Source organism: Fundulus heteroclitus, chromosome 4, assembly GCF_011125445.2.
Source record: "Fundulus heteroclitus isolate FHET01 chromosome 4, MU-UCD_Fhet_4.1, whole genome shotgun sequence".
Classification (NCBI taxonomy): Eukaryota; Metazoa; Chordata; class Actinopteri; order Cyprinodontiformes; family Fundulidae; genus Fundulus; species Fundulus heteroclitus.
This window is the reverse complement of record NC_046364.1, coordinates 32,035,964-32,049,376: the sequence shown is the minus strand read 5'-3', so window position 1 is coordinate 32,049,376 and position 13,413 is coordinate 32,035,964. Positions and strand designations below refer to the sequence as shown.

At 38.3% G+C, this 13,413-nt stretch overlaps 1 protein-coding gene across 1 annotated transcript in view; it reads right to left on the bottom strand.

The window, feature by feature from the left end:
- Window positions 1–13,413, bottom strand: part of LOC105919706 (CUB and sushi domain-containing protein 1) — a 201,299-nt gene that overhangs the window by 18,686 nt on the left and 169,200 nt on the right. The window contains exons 51-60 of the mRNA XM_036136395.1: window positions 12,294–12,470; window positions 11,840–12,019; window positions 5,987–6,160; window positions 5,786–5,852; window positions 5,496–5,602; window positions 4,876–4,949; window positions 2,864–2,975; window positions 2,564–2,743; window positions 1,206–1,268; window positions 403–564 (exon numbers count right to left, since the gene is read on the bottom strand). Of these exons, the coding sequence (XP_035992288.1) occupies window positions 403–564; window positions 1,206–1,268; window positions 2,564–2,743; window positions 2,864–2,975; window positions 4,876–4,949; window positions 5,496–5,602; window positions 5,786–5,852; window positions 5,987–6,160; window positions 11,840–12,019; window positions 12,294–12,470 (1,296 nt within the window). The remainder of the gene's footprint in view (window positions 1–402; window positions 565–1,205; window positions 1,269–2,563; window positions 2,744–2,863; window positions 2,976–4,875; window positions 4,950–5,495; window positions 5,603–5,785; window positions 5,853–5,986; window positions 6,161–11,839; window positions 12,020–12,293; window positions 12,471–13,413) is intronic.

Genomic DNA, 13,413 nt, shown 5'->3' with positions numbered 1-13,413 from the left:
GAAGGAGTTTGAATAGCTTTAAAAACCCGGAGCAGCAAAGTGGGGTTTGATTTACTTGCTTTCCTTCACCTTCAGGGGAAGTTGTCCACGTGTTGTTTACTCTGAATTTAAAGCCTGTAAATGTTTCATTTCTAGAGTCTCACTGACAACAAATTAGGTGTTATTACACAAAACAGGGATTTTTCCATTCACTCACTATCGCTGCATATGTTCCTCAATTTATTGGGATTGAAGTAACCATATTCTCATTGATATTTTATGAGATATATGTCTCCAACAGGCTTGTATGAATTTAAGCATTGCAATCTAGCTCATAAAAATTGGTGTTTTAACTCAGTTTCTGTCCTTCCTTCAAGAGACCTAAACAACATTTTCTGAAGAGCCTAAGTTTTTCTCTTTTACCTGACAGTCTGATCGACACTCCGCTGGTCTCCAGCAATGTGACGTTCACTCTGCCACTGGTAGCATTGAAGCCAGTAACTGCAAACGTGGTGGTCTGTCTCTTCCCTAAATATTCGTAGAAACCACTCCACTCAGAGTTTGGAGAGAAGACATCTGCTGGAACTGGGAAATAAGTAGATAAAGAACAAAAGGTATAAAAGACAAAAAAAAAAAGAAAAAAAAGAAATCAGGAAAAATAAGCTTTGACAGGTCCTAAAAGAAGGTAACACGACATATTGAGCCTCTGGTTCCCTCACGATTGAAGGGTCAGTCTATACGCCTGCCTGATTCACACATTTACTCCAAGCCATGACTCACTTCAAACAAAGATATTGCAGTATTCTTGCACGAATCTCACGATATGATCTTTCCCTCTGGTGTTTATCTCTTATTGCTGGGCTTTTCTAACTGAAGATTGACTTCGAAATTGTTCTTTCAACTTAAAATGTGGTTCACGTGGTTTAATGTTTCCACCAGTTTATTTAGGCCTTATTGAGCCACTTGCACTTTGCAGAACCATTCTGTAGAAGTCCGCTTTTACCGAGCAGTGACCCAAATAAGAAACTTTCACTGCTACACTGTCAGTATTCATTCCTCTGTGGAAAATCCTTTTAAACACTCCTGCATACTAAGAGACAATGTAATTAATTCAATATGAAAATGTGAAAGAACAATCTGCAATGAAAGCAAAAACCCTGTAATTAATATTAATATGTGCAATTTGTATTTCATTGTAAATTTTTTATTTTTTTTATTCTGCGTACCACAAATTTTATTCTTCTGTACGTCTGACTCCCCTCTGCCTTTGGGATTTACTTTCACTCCAACTGTAATAAAAGACAAATACAAGTCTAAATGTTAGGTCAGCTTACATTGTATTTACAATATTGTATAAATTACATGCAAAGGGCTAGGGAAAAAAAGACTAAACCAGAAGAAACAGCAAAGTTACTTGTTTCTGGAAGAAAACCAACAAAATAATTTGGTGTTAAGAAGTGCTTAGAAAATCACTAAAGGTAATTTTATCAGCAATTCAATTCACAAGGTGAGACTCGTGTTATATGTGACACATTACATACAGACCGCTGCATTTCTATGTTTATTTCTATTTATTTTGATTATTATGGCTTCTATGTTATGCAAACCTAAAATTCAGTTTATTATATTTTATTCCACCGACAAATAATACACATTTTGTTTTGTGGCCTACACAATCATGGAGAAGACACTTTGGGGTGTGAAGGGGGGGGGGGGGGGGTTCACAAGCATCACAGCGAACTGCAACCTAGAGGATTGTGAAGCAAAACTCATTCACGCATTTGGAGTAGATTTAAAGTTTGGACTGCAGCTTCAGTCCGAGCATCAACCGCAGACCAGACTCCAGTGCAGTTATCTAAAGTTATCTTTTCGGTTTAAAGTAAAGTTGATATTTCATTTTCTAATCAAGGCCATAAAATAGTTGAGAAGCACAGAATACAAGTTGTTTTAGGTCCAAATTAAAACTCCCATCTTTTCTATTTATTTTTTATTTTTTTTTAATACAATACTTTGACCCTTCCGTGGATGTACAGTTCCCTCCATGTCAGGCTGTGCTGAGGCATTTGTTCATTCAAAAGGAACCTTGGTCAAATATTGACTGGATACTCTGAACAGTGCAAGGACATACTTGGCCAACATCTCTGTATTAAAAATCCTTTCTTATTGATCTTGCATAGCACGCTGAAATACATTTTTTTTTATCTTTTCATGCTGTAAGCTATGACAATCAATATTACACATGTTAATTTGTGTGTCGATGTGTTCTAATTTATTTAGACGCTTTTGAATATTGCCTTTTGTTTTCCTGGGGATACCTTATCTTGTTTTGGTGTCTATAGTCATGACCACAAATCAAATCATATCACATACATTTTTTTAAAAAAGGACTTTAGTAACATCAAGGTGACAAAATTTAATTATCAGCACAAATCATCTGTTTTGATTGAAACAAGCTTTGAGTTTGTTCACTCCTTTTCATCATCTTGTTGGAAAAGCCGTATCACTTGGCTCTAACTTTATCTGATTTTAAGAACAGGCTAGACCATTTTAAAAGCTGAAAATGTACAAGATAGATTCTAAATACCTTTACAGAGAGGTGGTTTCCCTGTCCATCTTCCATCACTTTTGCAGGTTCTGTGCTCTGATCCCCCAGACAGATAAAAACCTTCTTGACAGGTGTATATCAGCGTATATCCTAAAGTTGGCAGGTCCATAGCTCGAACATCCACGTTACCGGGGGTTTCTGGCTGTCGACAGGAATGAGCTGAGTGATGGGAAGCAGAAACATGTGTGAAATTCAAAAATGTAACAATTTAACAGCCAAGACATTTTTTTAACGGCATGTTATGAACAAGTAATCATTATATCCAGAGTTAATCCTTACCTATGCATTCAGGTTGAGTTCCACTCCAAGTTAGGTTTTCCAAGCAAGTTCTTGTTGTCGAGCCGAGGATATGGTAGTTCTTACGGCACTTGAAAGAAATCTTACTGCCCACCTACATATTGTTAAAACACAAAAAAAAATAAAAAAAAATAAAATAAAAAAATAAGCTATTCAGGTTAGTTTGTTCTCCTCAAAAACCATGCCACATTCAACAGAAGCTAACCTTCAATTCCAAACACACTCAGCAGGTAAACAAGTTGAGAAGGTGCTGAGAAAAAGCTTTTGATACACGGTTTAAAATGAAGACATAATGCTTGAGGATGCAGAAAACCTTCAGTATTCTGACTCATCTCCACTGAATAGGTATATCACACAACTCTGCAAATATACCAATTCAATGCCATAACTTTCTTAAAGACGTGCTTTCTTTTTGTTTGTCGACTTAAGATGAAGAACTCAGTCATGCAGTATCAATCAATACTCGAGATTCTTGAACTTGAACTCGGATTTCAAAAACATTCTCCTCTTTTCCTTTAGAGTATAGCAACTGGTGACCAGAAATGCACCAACACAAAGAGACTGACAACGACTCTTTATTACTTGTTTAAATAACTTGCTTGAATTCTTGGAGTTATTAGTACTTAAACCCATGCCACAGTACTACTTGTCAAGTAATATCTGAAGGCTTTATTTGTATGGTGCTGCCTTCATTTGTGTTATTCTTGGAATCCCCATGCTGTCAAAGTCACTTTAGCCTAAACTGGGTTGTTACATCTGCCTACTGATCTTTCAGTTCTAATTCAGAACCAATCAGTGCCTAATGCCCTTTCTTAAAAATATATTGCTAGCCTATAATTCTGCTTTTTAGGTTGTCAGAATCTCCCCTTCCCCCCATCCCCACCTCATCCCAGTTGTCGTCAGGGCCTTGGTTAAAGTCTCTGACAGCCATCTGTTAACCCGGCTGCTCCACCACCAACACCAGCAGAGTGACTGCCACTGACTGATTTGTGCTGGCTTTTTAATATTTAAAAATGCATGACCTGCCCAAAAGAGAAGCTATAGTCAGCAGTAAGTGAAATACATGTCGCATAATGTTGCTTAAATTAGCGACCAAGAAAAAAATATTTTAAATGTTTTTTTAAGAGGGTTTTTTGAGTTAGTTATATAACAACTATTATACACAAACATCATGCCTACATGGACTAGCCATATGGCTCTTGGTAAAAGGTTTTACAGCCAGAATAGACAAAGGCTGAACTTTTCTGACACAATTACAAGATATACCTTTGGATGATTCAAGTTAAGGCTTTCAGACTCAAGGACGCTACTATATAAACTGTCAAGCATGGGGATGGCAGCATCATGATGTAGGGCGGTGTGGCTGACAGAACTGCTGAGTACCATACGAAGTAGAAGGAATAATGAAGAAAGATGACTATTGGGCGGGTGTAACAAAATAATTATCCTAAACACATATTACAACAAGTTGGAATGATAAAGAAGCTAGCAACAGCCTTTTGGAAAACCTCAGCACAAATTAAATTTGAGTATTATTTTTCAAAACCAGGTATTGCATGGACGGCACTAACTTAAATGATATCTACCAGGTCTGACAACAACAGAGGTACAATGTCCAACACTGCAAAATGTGTGTGGCTAAGGGCTAACTTGTTACATTCACTTAATTACATACTAATGAAGGTGCATGTATAGATTTTGTTTAGTCATCTAAACAAAATCCTATCTAATTGTCATGTAGTGTTTTTTTTAGAATGCATGTGATGTTAATCGTTGCATATTTATCTTTCATTCCTTTATTTACTGCCTAATAAAATTCAAATGTAAAACTTTAAACATCTACTAATTTGATCAATCTATCTCACCTAAAATCAGCAGCTTACCTACCCGTAAGGAACATATACGGTAACTGCTACATCTCCCTAAGCTGAAAATATGTTTTTTTAGCTTAGTTAAAACCAAAGGTTTGTAAATCACTGCCAACAAGAGCCCACCTGAAATCCCTGGGCCATGATCGGAACGCCGTAGGCTGGAGTTCCCGGATCACGACAACTGTTGAAGGCTGGGTCTACACACACAAATGTGGACATGTAAACATTTGGCATTGCATGCTTCATTATGCTCCTATTATGCATTCGAAGGATGAAATTTTTTTTTTTTTTTTTTTTGAAAACTACTTAAGGAATACCATACCAACTGTGTGTGAAAACAACAGACAAAAACAAAAATTTTTTGGCAGACTGTTGTAGATATTACTTGAGAACTTGTATAAGGTTGCTGGTAAACAGGCCGATATGATAAAATATTATTTACACCTTAAACAATGTCGATAAAGTAAACCCATCAAGTTGTGTGAAATACAAATGTGTAAGACGGTGGCAGGTTATTCTGGTGGGTGCTGCTCCAGCACACCAAAATCAAACAATTGAATTATCTCCTCAACATGTCTTTTCTGCAACATCCTGCCAATTACTGCACCTATTGATTTCAGGTATGTTTAAGTATGGATTTATCAGGGGGAAAAAGCAAAACATAATCTCATATTTCTGAAACATTACACGAGTAAAAGAACAACAAAAAAAACAACAACGGTGTTTTCTTATTTTTTGGTTACCTATACATGTTGGTTGTTGTCCACTCCAAAGCCCATCCGCTTGACAGAGTCTGGAGGCAGAGCCCACCAGCACGTAGGGAGCATGGCAGTAAAACCTGACCTCTGACCTGTTAGAACAATTAAATATTAAATCACACATGAACATAACAAGGGCCCCTGTGTTTAAACTGATGATAATTTCTGGTAAATTTGCTGTACCATTAAACATGCCCTGAGGTGGTCTCACAGCAATTACTATAACAAAGCCTTTTGTCTCATATGTGGAAATACCAAGTGATTTAAAAACTGACCCGTATGAGAAGAAGTTCCCCTCTCTGAATCCTCCTCCAGGAGAACCAGGATCCCCACACAGGACAGCTTGAAGAACAAAATAGTGACAGTCAACACTTCTGCTGTCTTGAGTTTTTAGGATTACTGACATAAAATCATTTGCTTTAGCTCAAATGGAGTGTGCTGTAGTTTACAGGATTTAAAGGATAATTTTAACTCACGCAGACACTGTGGAACCTCTCCTGTCCAAGTTCCATTTCCCTCACAGGTTAACACTGCAGGTATGGACATCTGATAACCATGAAAACAACTGTAGCTGACACTCGATCCCCAGGAATTATCAGTCCCTTCAACTTTTCCATTAAGCACTTGGGGGGGATGGCCACACTGGATCGCTGAAGCAAACACACAATCATAAAGGGACAGTGCATAACTAATTTGTTATTTAGTCAGCTAAAATTCAAGTATTACTTTTATAAATACATATTCTGGCAAAGTCTAAGAACCTCACATCAAAAATGAAACCATTCTCAGCTTAGTAGTTTAAAAATACATAGAAGCCGGTGCCCTCACTGGGAGGCACCATGTTGCGTTGCTATTTCTAATTTCAGAAGGCGAAAGGGGTCAAACTGTCAGCCTTGTGCGTTTCCTATCTGTCTTCTATATGAAGACTCTTTGCCCAGTGAGAGAGAAGAGAAAGTAACCAAGTCAAGAAAAAGTAATAACTGGGGGAAAAAAAAATGTCTATATCAGTGTAGCTATTGTTACCAGGTGGAGTAGAGATAATTCTAAGGGAGTGCGGACTGAGAACTGATGCGGAGGTTGCAGGCTTTCTACTGGACAGGTAAATTAATTTAATATAACAGTGAAGTTTATTTTTGCCGTTATGTAAGAAACAGGGCAGTGTAACTACTCTGTCCTCCCGGCAGAAATGAGTCACAGTTAAGATGCAACAGTTAGTAGGAGGATACACAGTACACTCTACCTGTAATTGAACACAGAAGCCTGTTTCCCTTAGTCATTCTTCAAAATGGGTAAGACAAGAGAGCACGTCATTCACATAAAAGAGATGTGAGTTGATCCTCTTACGTAGGGTAATGGGGACAAGCAAATAGATTCTGGCTGCAATCTTGCGATAACCACAGTCAGAAAAAAATAAAAAGAATGTAAAACTGAAGCTGTGGCAGACAATGCTAGAAAAAGGAGTCACATTTATTTTGCCACTATGCTAGGCTAAGGAGACCAGGAGAAAGGGGGGAAAAATAGCCTTCTCTAAAACTCATTGAGAAAGAAGAGCAAGATAACTGTTGCAACTAAGGGTTAGCAAGTCACCATGACAACTATTTATTTTAAGGATGTATATATGTGTACTATGCCAAATATTTCTTTAATGACATGTCATTGACCCTTTACCCAAGTGAGCTTTTGCTACTTTTATATAAGACGCGAGGCTTCATAATTCAAACCCAACAATTGATGTTCAATAAGGCCAACAAAACCGTAATCTGCCTACTTTTATTCAGCAAAAATTGGGTTTTCTTTTAAATGTGTTTTGAATGAAGATTTAGATGATATCCCTTATTTCTTCCCTCTAATACACATTTAGAGTGTCAGTGCTATTTCTGGTGATGATTCACAGAAACCCATGACTATTTTAAAGCTTAATTTTGAAGCTGCCAGTGTTCGCTGATGATATCAGAGTGTCTGCTGCTGTCTGAAGATTATTGTGCATTAAAGGGGTAATCTGTTATCATTTGATCATTTGGCAACTTGCTGTTTATGCATGACGAAGTTATTAAAGATGACGTGCACACGTTTGCAGAGCAGTTCACACGCACTGATGTGCGTGCAGATAACTTCATGACACGATAAACATCTCTGTGTGTGCATGTAACTAACTCGCTGAGATAATGATAACCATCTGCAAGGCTTCAAACGTCTCATAAAGTCAGTGTAATTTCTGTCTAACTAGGAGACAGATGGTGTCATGCTCCATTCACACTGCTCTGATGATACAGGGCGCACACACGGATGCAGACACAAGGCTTTTTTTTTTAAGAATGCTTGTGGCACTAAAAGCAAAAATTAGTAAGTTGATTAGCTTGTTGTATGCAGATGTGGTTCCCTGTAAACCACAAAGAAAGTGAAAAAAAGTAGATGCATGAACCCATCAAAGGTTCAGAATGAAATACTCAAACTGAATATATGAAAATAAATATAAAATGTTCTCTGAGTCTGTGACGTCATGGCTATTTGGCTGCTTCTGGTAAGGACGTTTTGTTTACATAATGATTTCAAGAGGACTGCATCTGTTTGCATCGTCTTAACCAGCTACTGGCTTTGAGTGTCACGAGCCTCCAGACGTAGCCTTGCATGTCCCCAAAGTCATTTTCCCAGACAAAAAAAAGAAAGTGTCTCATCTTTCAGTGTTGCTCATTTTCTATTCCTATAATGTGTTTGGCTGGTCCACCTCCATCCAAAAGAATAATCTATACACCTGCACACAAGTCATTGCCAGTTTTGTTCAGCATGCAGTTCATCATTTTATTGCTTTGTGACTCGAGCAACAATAGCTGGTGGCTGGCCAGAAGCTAACGGGGATCCAAATTAATCACTGTATGAGTGTTTTCTCCTTCATAAAAACAACTTTGTTATTATCGAACAAACTCTAGCTTTCTAAAAATAAAAGAAAACACTTTTATTGACTTCAGCTTTTTTAATATTCAAGGCTCGTGTTTCTGCTAGTCTCTAATGCCTAAAGGACAGTTGCGTTTGGAAATGAAGGATTTTGAACTCCTTTATTTCCTCTTTGTGTCATGCTCTGTGTAGACTGATGACATCAAAACCAGGAGGGAGAGGAATGAAGTAGCTCATGTTGCTCAGCTTTTTATTACCTAATTAGTATTGTTGACTCCTTTCTACCTTTTCCACCTCCTCTTCTTACCTTGGAAAACTTGTCCCTACCTCATCTCTCTTAGTTCCGCCTTCAGCTCTCTTTCACTTCTTACCCGTGAACTTCTGGTCTCCCTCTCACACCTTTTTAGACCATTTCCTCCTTGCCTTTATTTTTCTTTTAGGCATTTCTCACTTGGCACAATTCAGCCAGGCAACACATTTTATGAGCCTAATTCCTTTTCTCACAGTGTGTTTACAGGTTCGGGGGCAGCTATTGATTTGCCTCTCGGTTTTCCCATCGCTTCTTTCCTTTCTCACCCATTTCTCTTTTACTTCCTCCCTTCTGCCGCTGTGATGCCTCATCACAATCCCTGCTTTCTCCATTTTCATTCACTTGCTTTAATTTCTTCTTCTTGACACGCCGATACTTATTCTCTTAATCTCTTCTTTGCTCAATGTGTGTCATTGTTGGGTTTTAGCACCTCCCTCTGTTCTAATCCCACTTTTTCTCAATTCACCTCTTCATCCCTTTGATTCTCTCTCTTTCTTTACCACTGTTAGGCCTTTTTACCTTCCGCCTCACACTCGTCACCCCTTGTTATTACTCTGATTACAAAATCTGTCAAACTACAGCCTTGAATTCTCTGACTTCTATTTATGTGTTTGGAGGTTTAAACAAAGAAATGATTTTGCATCAAAGCTGGGTCTACACAAAGGGGATAGAAACGGGAAGACTAAACAAAAGTCGTGACATGAGAAGAATGTAAAGAATGTAAAGACGGAGAGAAAGGTGAGCACTAAAGGGAAAAGAAGATGAAAAGAAAGTGGACAAACAAATGGGGCTGAGCTTGAAGGTATCCCAGTCCCTAGTTCTTATTCATCCCTAACACCTATAATTTCCGCTTTTCAATTTCCCTGTCAGTCTCCATCACCGACATTATCTTTTTTCTTTTCTGTTCTACCTCTCGTACTCCTTCCTTGGTTCCTTTTCAGCATCCTCTCTCCCAGTTTTCTCTGTTTTATTTTTTCATCTCAGTTCAAAGCCTCTGCTACTGAGAAAGCCAGCAGGCGGTTTTCTGTTTATGGGAAGAGGTGGCAGAGAGGATCTCAGGAAACATTTCCTTGTTACTGTTGTTGCGTATAGCAGTCTAAACTAGGCTGTTTCACTGTACCAAACATTGTCTGCTTTTTATTTTTTAACTCATTTTTTTGCATGTGTTAAAGAATGGAAGTTTTTTTTTGTGTTACAAGCTCGCACACATTTGTTGTGAAGGATACTATTCTTGCAACCTGAATTTCCAGCTCAGATCTGCACTTCAGTCTCAATCTTTCATTTTGGTGACATTGAAATACAATATCTCTTTGCTAAACCCGGACTTGTTGTGCAAGAGCTGCAATAACACAATTATGTCACCTTCCCTTGTTCTTCTTTATGGTGCTTAACCTTAAAAAAAAAAGATGCTGTCCTGTGTCTTATTGTAATCTCTTCAGTTCATGATCTACGTTGATCTTAAAGTTTAACTACAACTTTATGCAAACATTAATATTTTGTTTATCTAAATGTTTATAAGCATTACTGACAAGACTTGTTTAACATGAAAAATTATTAAAAAAGTAAAATTTGAACTTTTTAACATTATTTATTTAATCTGGTATGATGTTAATTTAAGATTTTACCTTGAAATGTTGTTTTTATACAAAACAAACATTCTATGGTACAATATATAAATCCCCCCTTCATAAATTCAATAAGGTTCAGGCATTATTTTCCATGAATATAAAAACGTTTAAATGACAATGTTTAAATTCGTTAAAAATTAGAACATAATACTACTGTAGTAACAAATAATACAAAAAGCTGTAACAACCTGGCTGCTTACATATCTAGTCACCCTAAAATTATTACTTTGTTAAACCACATTTTAATTCAATTTCAGCATTCAGTCCTCTTTGGTAGGAGTCTACCTGCATCCTACAACTTGACTTAGTTATATCAAGCTCCTCTACTTGTAAAAGTTCTCAAAAAAGTGTCAAGTACAGAGAACATTTCGAGTGGTGTTATTAGACCATTAAAAGTACTACTGTAAGGTTTTGGGAGATTTTAGCATGGCCTAGATGTTTTCTTTGAAAGAAACATTATTTTGTTTTCCTACTCTACTCCTTTGTCCATTATTGTGGATAATGCAGGACACGCCCTGCAACACTGCTAGGATAAGCGGGTATAGATAATGGATATCTTCACTCTGCCAGGGTGTATTGATAATGCTGTAGAATATATAGCACCCGTCTCTTTACTAATGTCTTTGTATAAAAAGATAATTTTGATTCTGTGTAGCTTCACTGCAGACTATGGCTTTAGGTAAAGCATGAAAATGAGCAAATGTCAGTAAAATCCTACCAGGACAACCAAACTTTATTTCAGGTTGATGAAATTCACTCTACTTGGGGGCAGGTGTGAACTTAAAAAGACTGAATGCAGAAACCGAATCAAAAGGTGCTTCAACGAAGGATAGGTTTAAAGGCTCTCTTATGCAACAAAAGTGATGCAGCTTTTTATTTAAAATAATGTATTCCCTCTGACAGATTTGTTCATTTTTCACCTGAATTGCACAGGGTATATGTCACGTTATATGAGAAAATGTGTTAAAATGAAGAAATCAATGTTTCACCTTTTACATTCCAAAAACTAGCTAGTGGTGTTCACACTCAGAAGAGCCACAATAGCACTTAAAAGCAGCAGCACCATCTCAATGACAATCATAAAGGTGAAATTGATTTATGAGAATTTCCTTTTAGTTATTTATTTAATCCTGATAGCACTGTATATGTGATGTTGTTGTGTGTTGTGATGAAAAAGTCTTGAGGTCTTTTAAACTCCTAAAGCCACACATGTGCTCTGGGAGACACTACTTTTCTGTCTTACAAATGTAGTATAAATGACTGGATTGTAGCAATCAACAGGCCTGCCTGCTTGAGACTCTGCACTAATCTGTGCTGCTCCTGAAATACTTTTGACTCATTGTTGAAATGAGCCAATTATGCCTGCACTCGCAGATCATTGCAGTTGTTGTATCTCATACACAGAACTGGACACTCCCAGAGATGCCATTTCTGAACCACCACCAGATGGTAAACTGCCTCCACATAGTAAATCCGCCACTTGTGTCGCTTTCTGATACCTTTGCAGCTGGGTTTGGTTTGGTTCCAGGTTCCATCTTTGGTGCAGCTCAGAACGCTGCGTCCAGCTGGTTCCGTCAAGTGGCCAGGGTTACAGTGATAGGCCACTGTGTGGTTGAAGGTAAACTCTCTTCCCAAATAGATGCCGTCAGCTATAGGCCCAGGGTCTCCGCAACTGATCACTGGAGAGGAGAACAGGAGAAAAATAAAAACCCTCAAGCCAGAAAACAATTTCGACCAGAAAAGATTGTTTCGCCTGCAGTTGTGTGGAAGGGATTTTTTTTTTTGGACATGTTGATTTAATCAGTTCCTTTCTTACAAGGATTACAGGTTGATCATTTCCTTAAATCCTTATCAAGGTAACCTAGTTCTTCCCAAAATTACAGCCAGCCTGCTACACTAACAGTGTTCAAAAGACAAATTGCAATGATTGCAATCGTGTAAAAGCATTCCTACCAGTGCAATCTGGGGGCTGACCCGTCCACGTCCCATTCGTTGTGCAGTGCCTGGTGGTCAGGCCCGACGTTTTGAACCCTTCCCAACACGCGTAAGTCACCGAGCTGCCAAAGGTGATGCCGTCGCTGAACACAATCCTTCCATGGGCAGGGGTGCCAGGGTTACCGCAGGATACAGCTGAGGATTGAGTGAAAAAACGCACCCATCAGCGTTGATTAACGGAGGAAATAACTGCAAAGCGAGCTGTAAGGATCTTCCTGTCAATCAGTGCAGATCAGCTCTGGGCAGCAATAATGAGATTATCGCTGCAGACAGCTTGAAATACCTTAAAATGCATCCTTTAAGCTAGTGAGGCTGATTGATGAATAAAGGTCGTTGGCCTAATTCTCAACACTGAGTGGCAGATGCGCGGGGTTACATTTGTGCACTTAAGACTAACTGGAAGCTCAGAATAAATCAACATCATCCACCAAAGGGCAGCTGCTCAAAGCGGTAAAAAACACTAAGGCCAAGTGTTGCCTGGTTCTGTCCACTGGTAGAAAATCAGACTCTCAGTCTGCCAAAGGATTTGTGAGCTTTGACATTTTTACAAAAATAAAGAGACTAAAGTAGCATTGCTCATGCTGTTAGGTTGTGGACTTGGTTTATTACTTAGAACTTGTGGATATTAAAGGCACTGGCAAAGGCCTTTTAATTTTTGATCATAACTGGTCTATGGGTTGCATTACAAAACTGTCAGGAAGGGCACTTAAAGCGGACAGGAAAAGTCGGAACTACTGATTCATTGAACTTTAGTTTGCTGGCAAAGCACATTAACTGAGCCGGGAGGAATTAGCAACCACCCACAGAGCATTTCACTAATAAGATCATGACAGCCGACAGCTCTTAACAATCAGCCACCTATTGATTGGATTCATTTGTTAGGACCCTTTTAAAGCTTGGTCCAAGAGTAAATTTTTGCTGTTTTCAGCTAGGAGGGTAAGGGTGTGTGCCGTAGCAGCTGTCTGTGGATGTGTATTTGTGTGTATGGATTTTTGTTTGCTTGTGTCCCGGTTGATGGAAGTCTCACCCTTTGTGAATCAACTTTTAACCACTATTAGCCTAATGAAAAACAAATGTA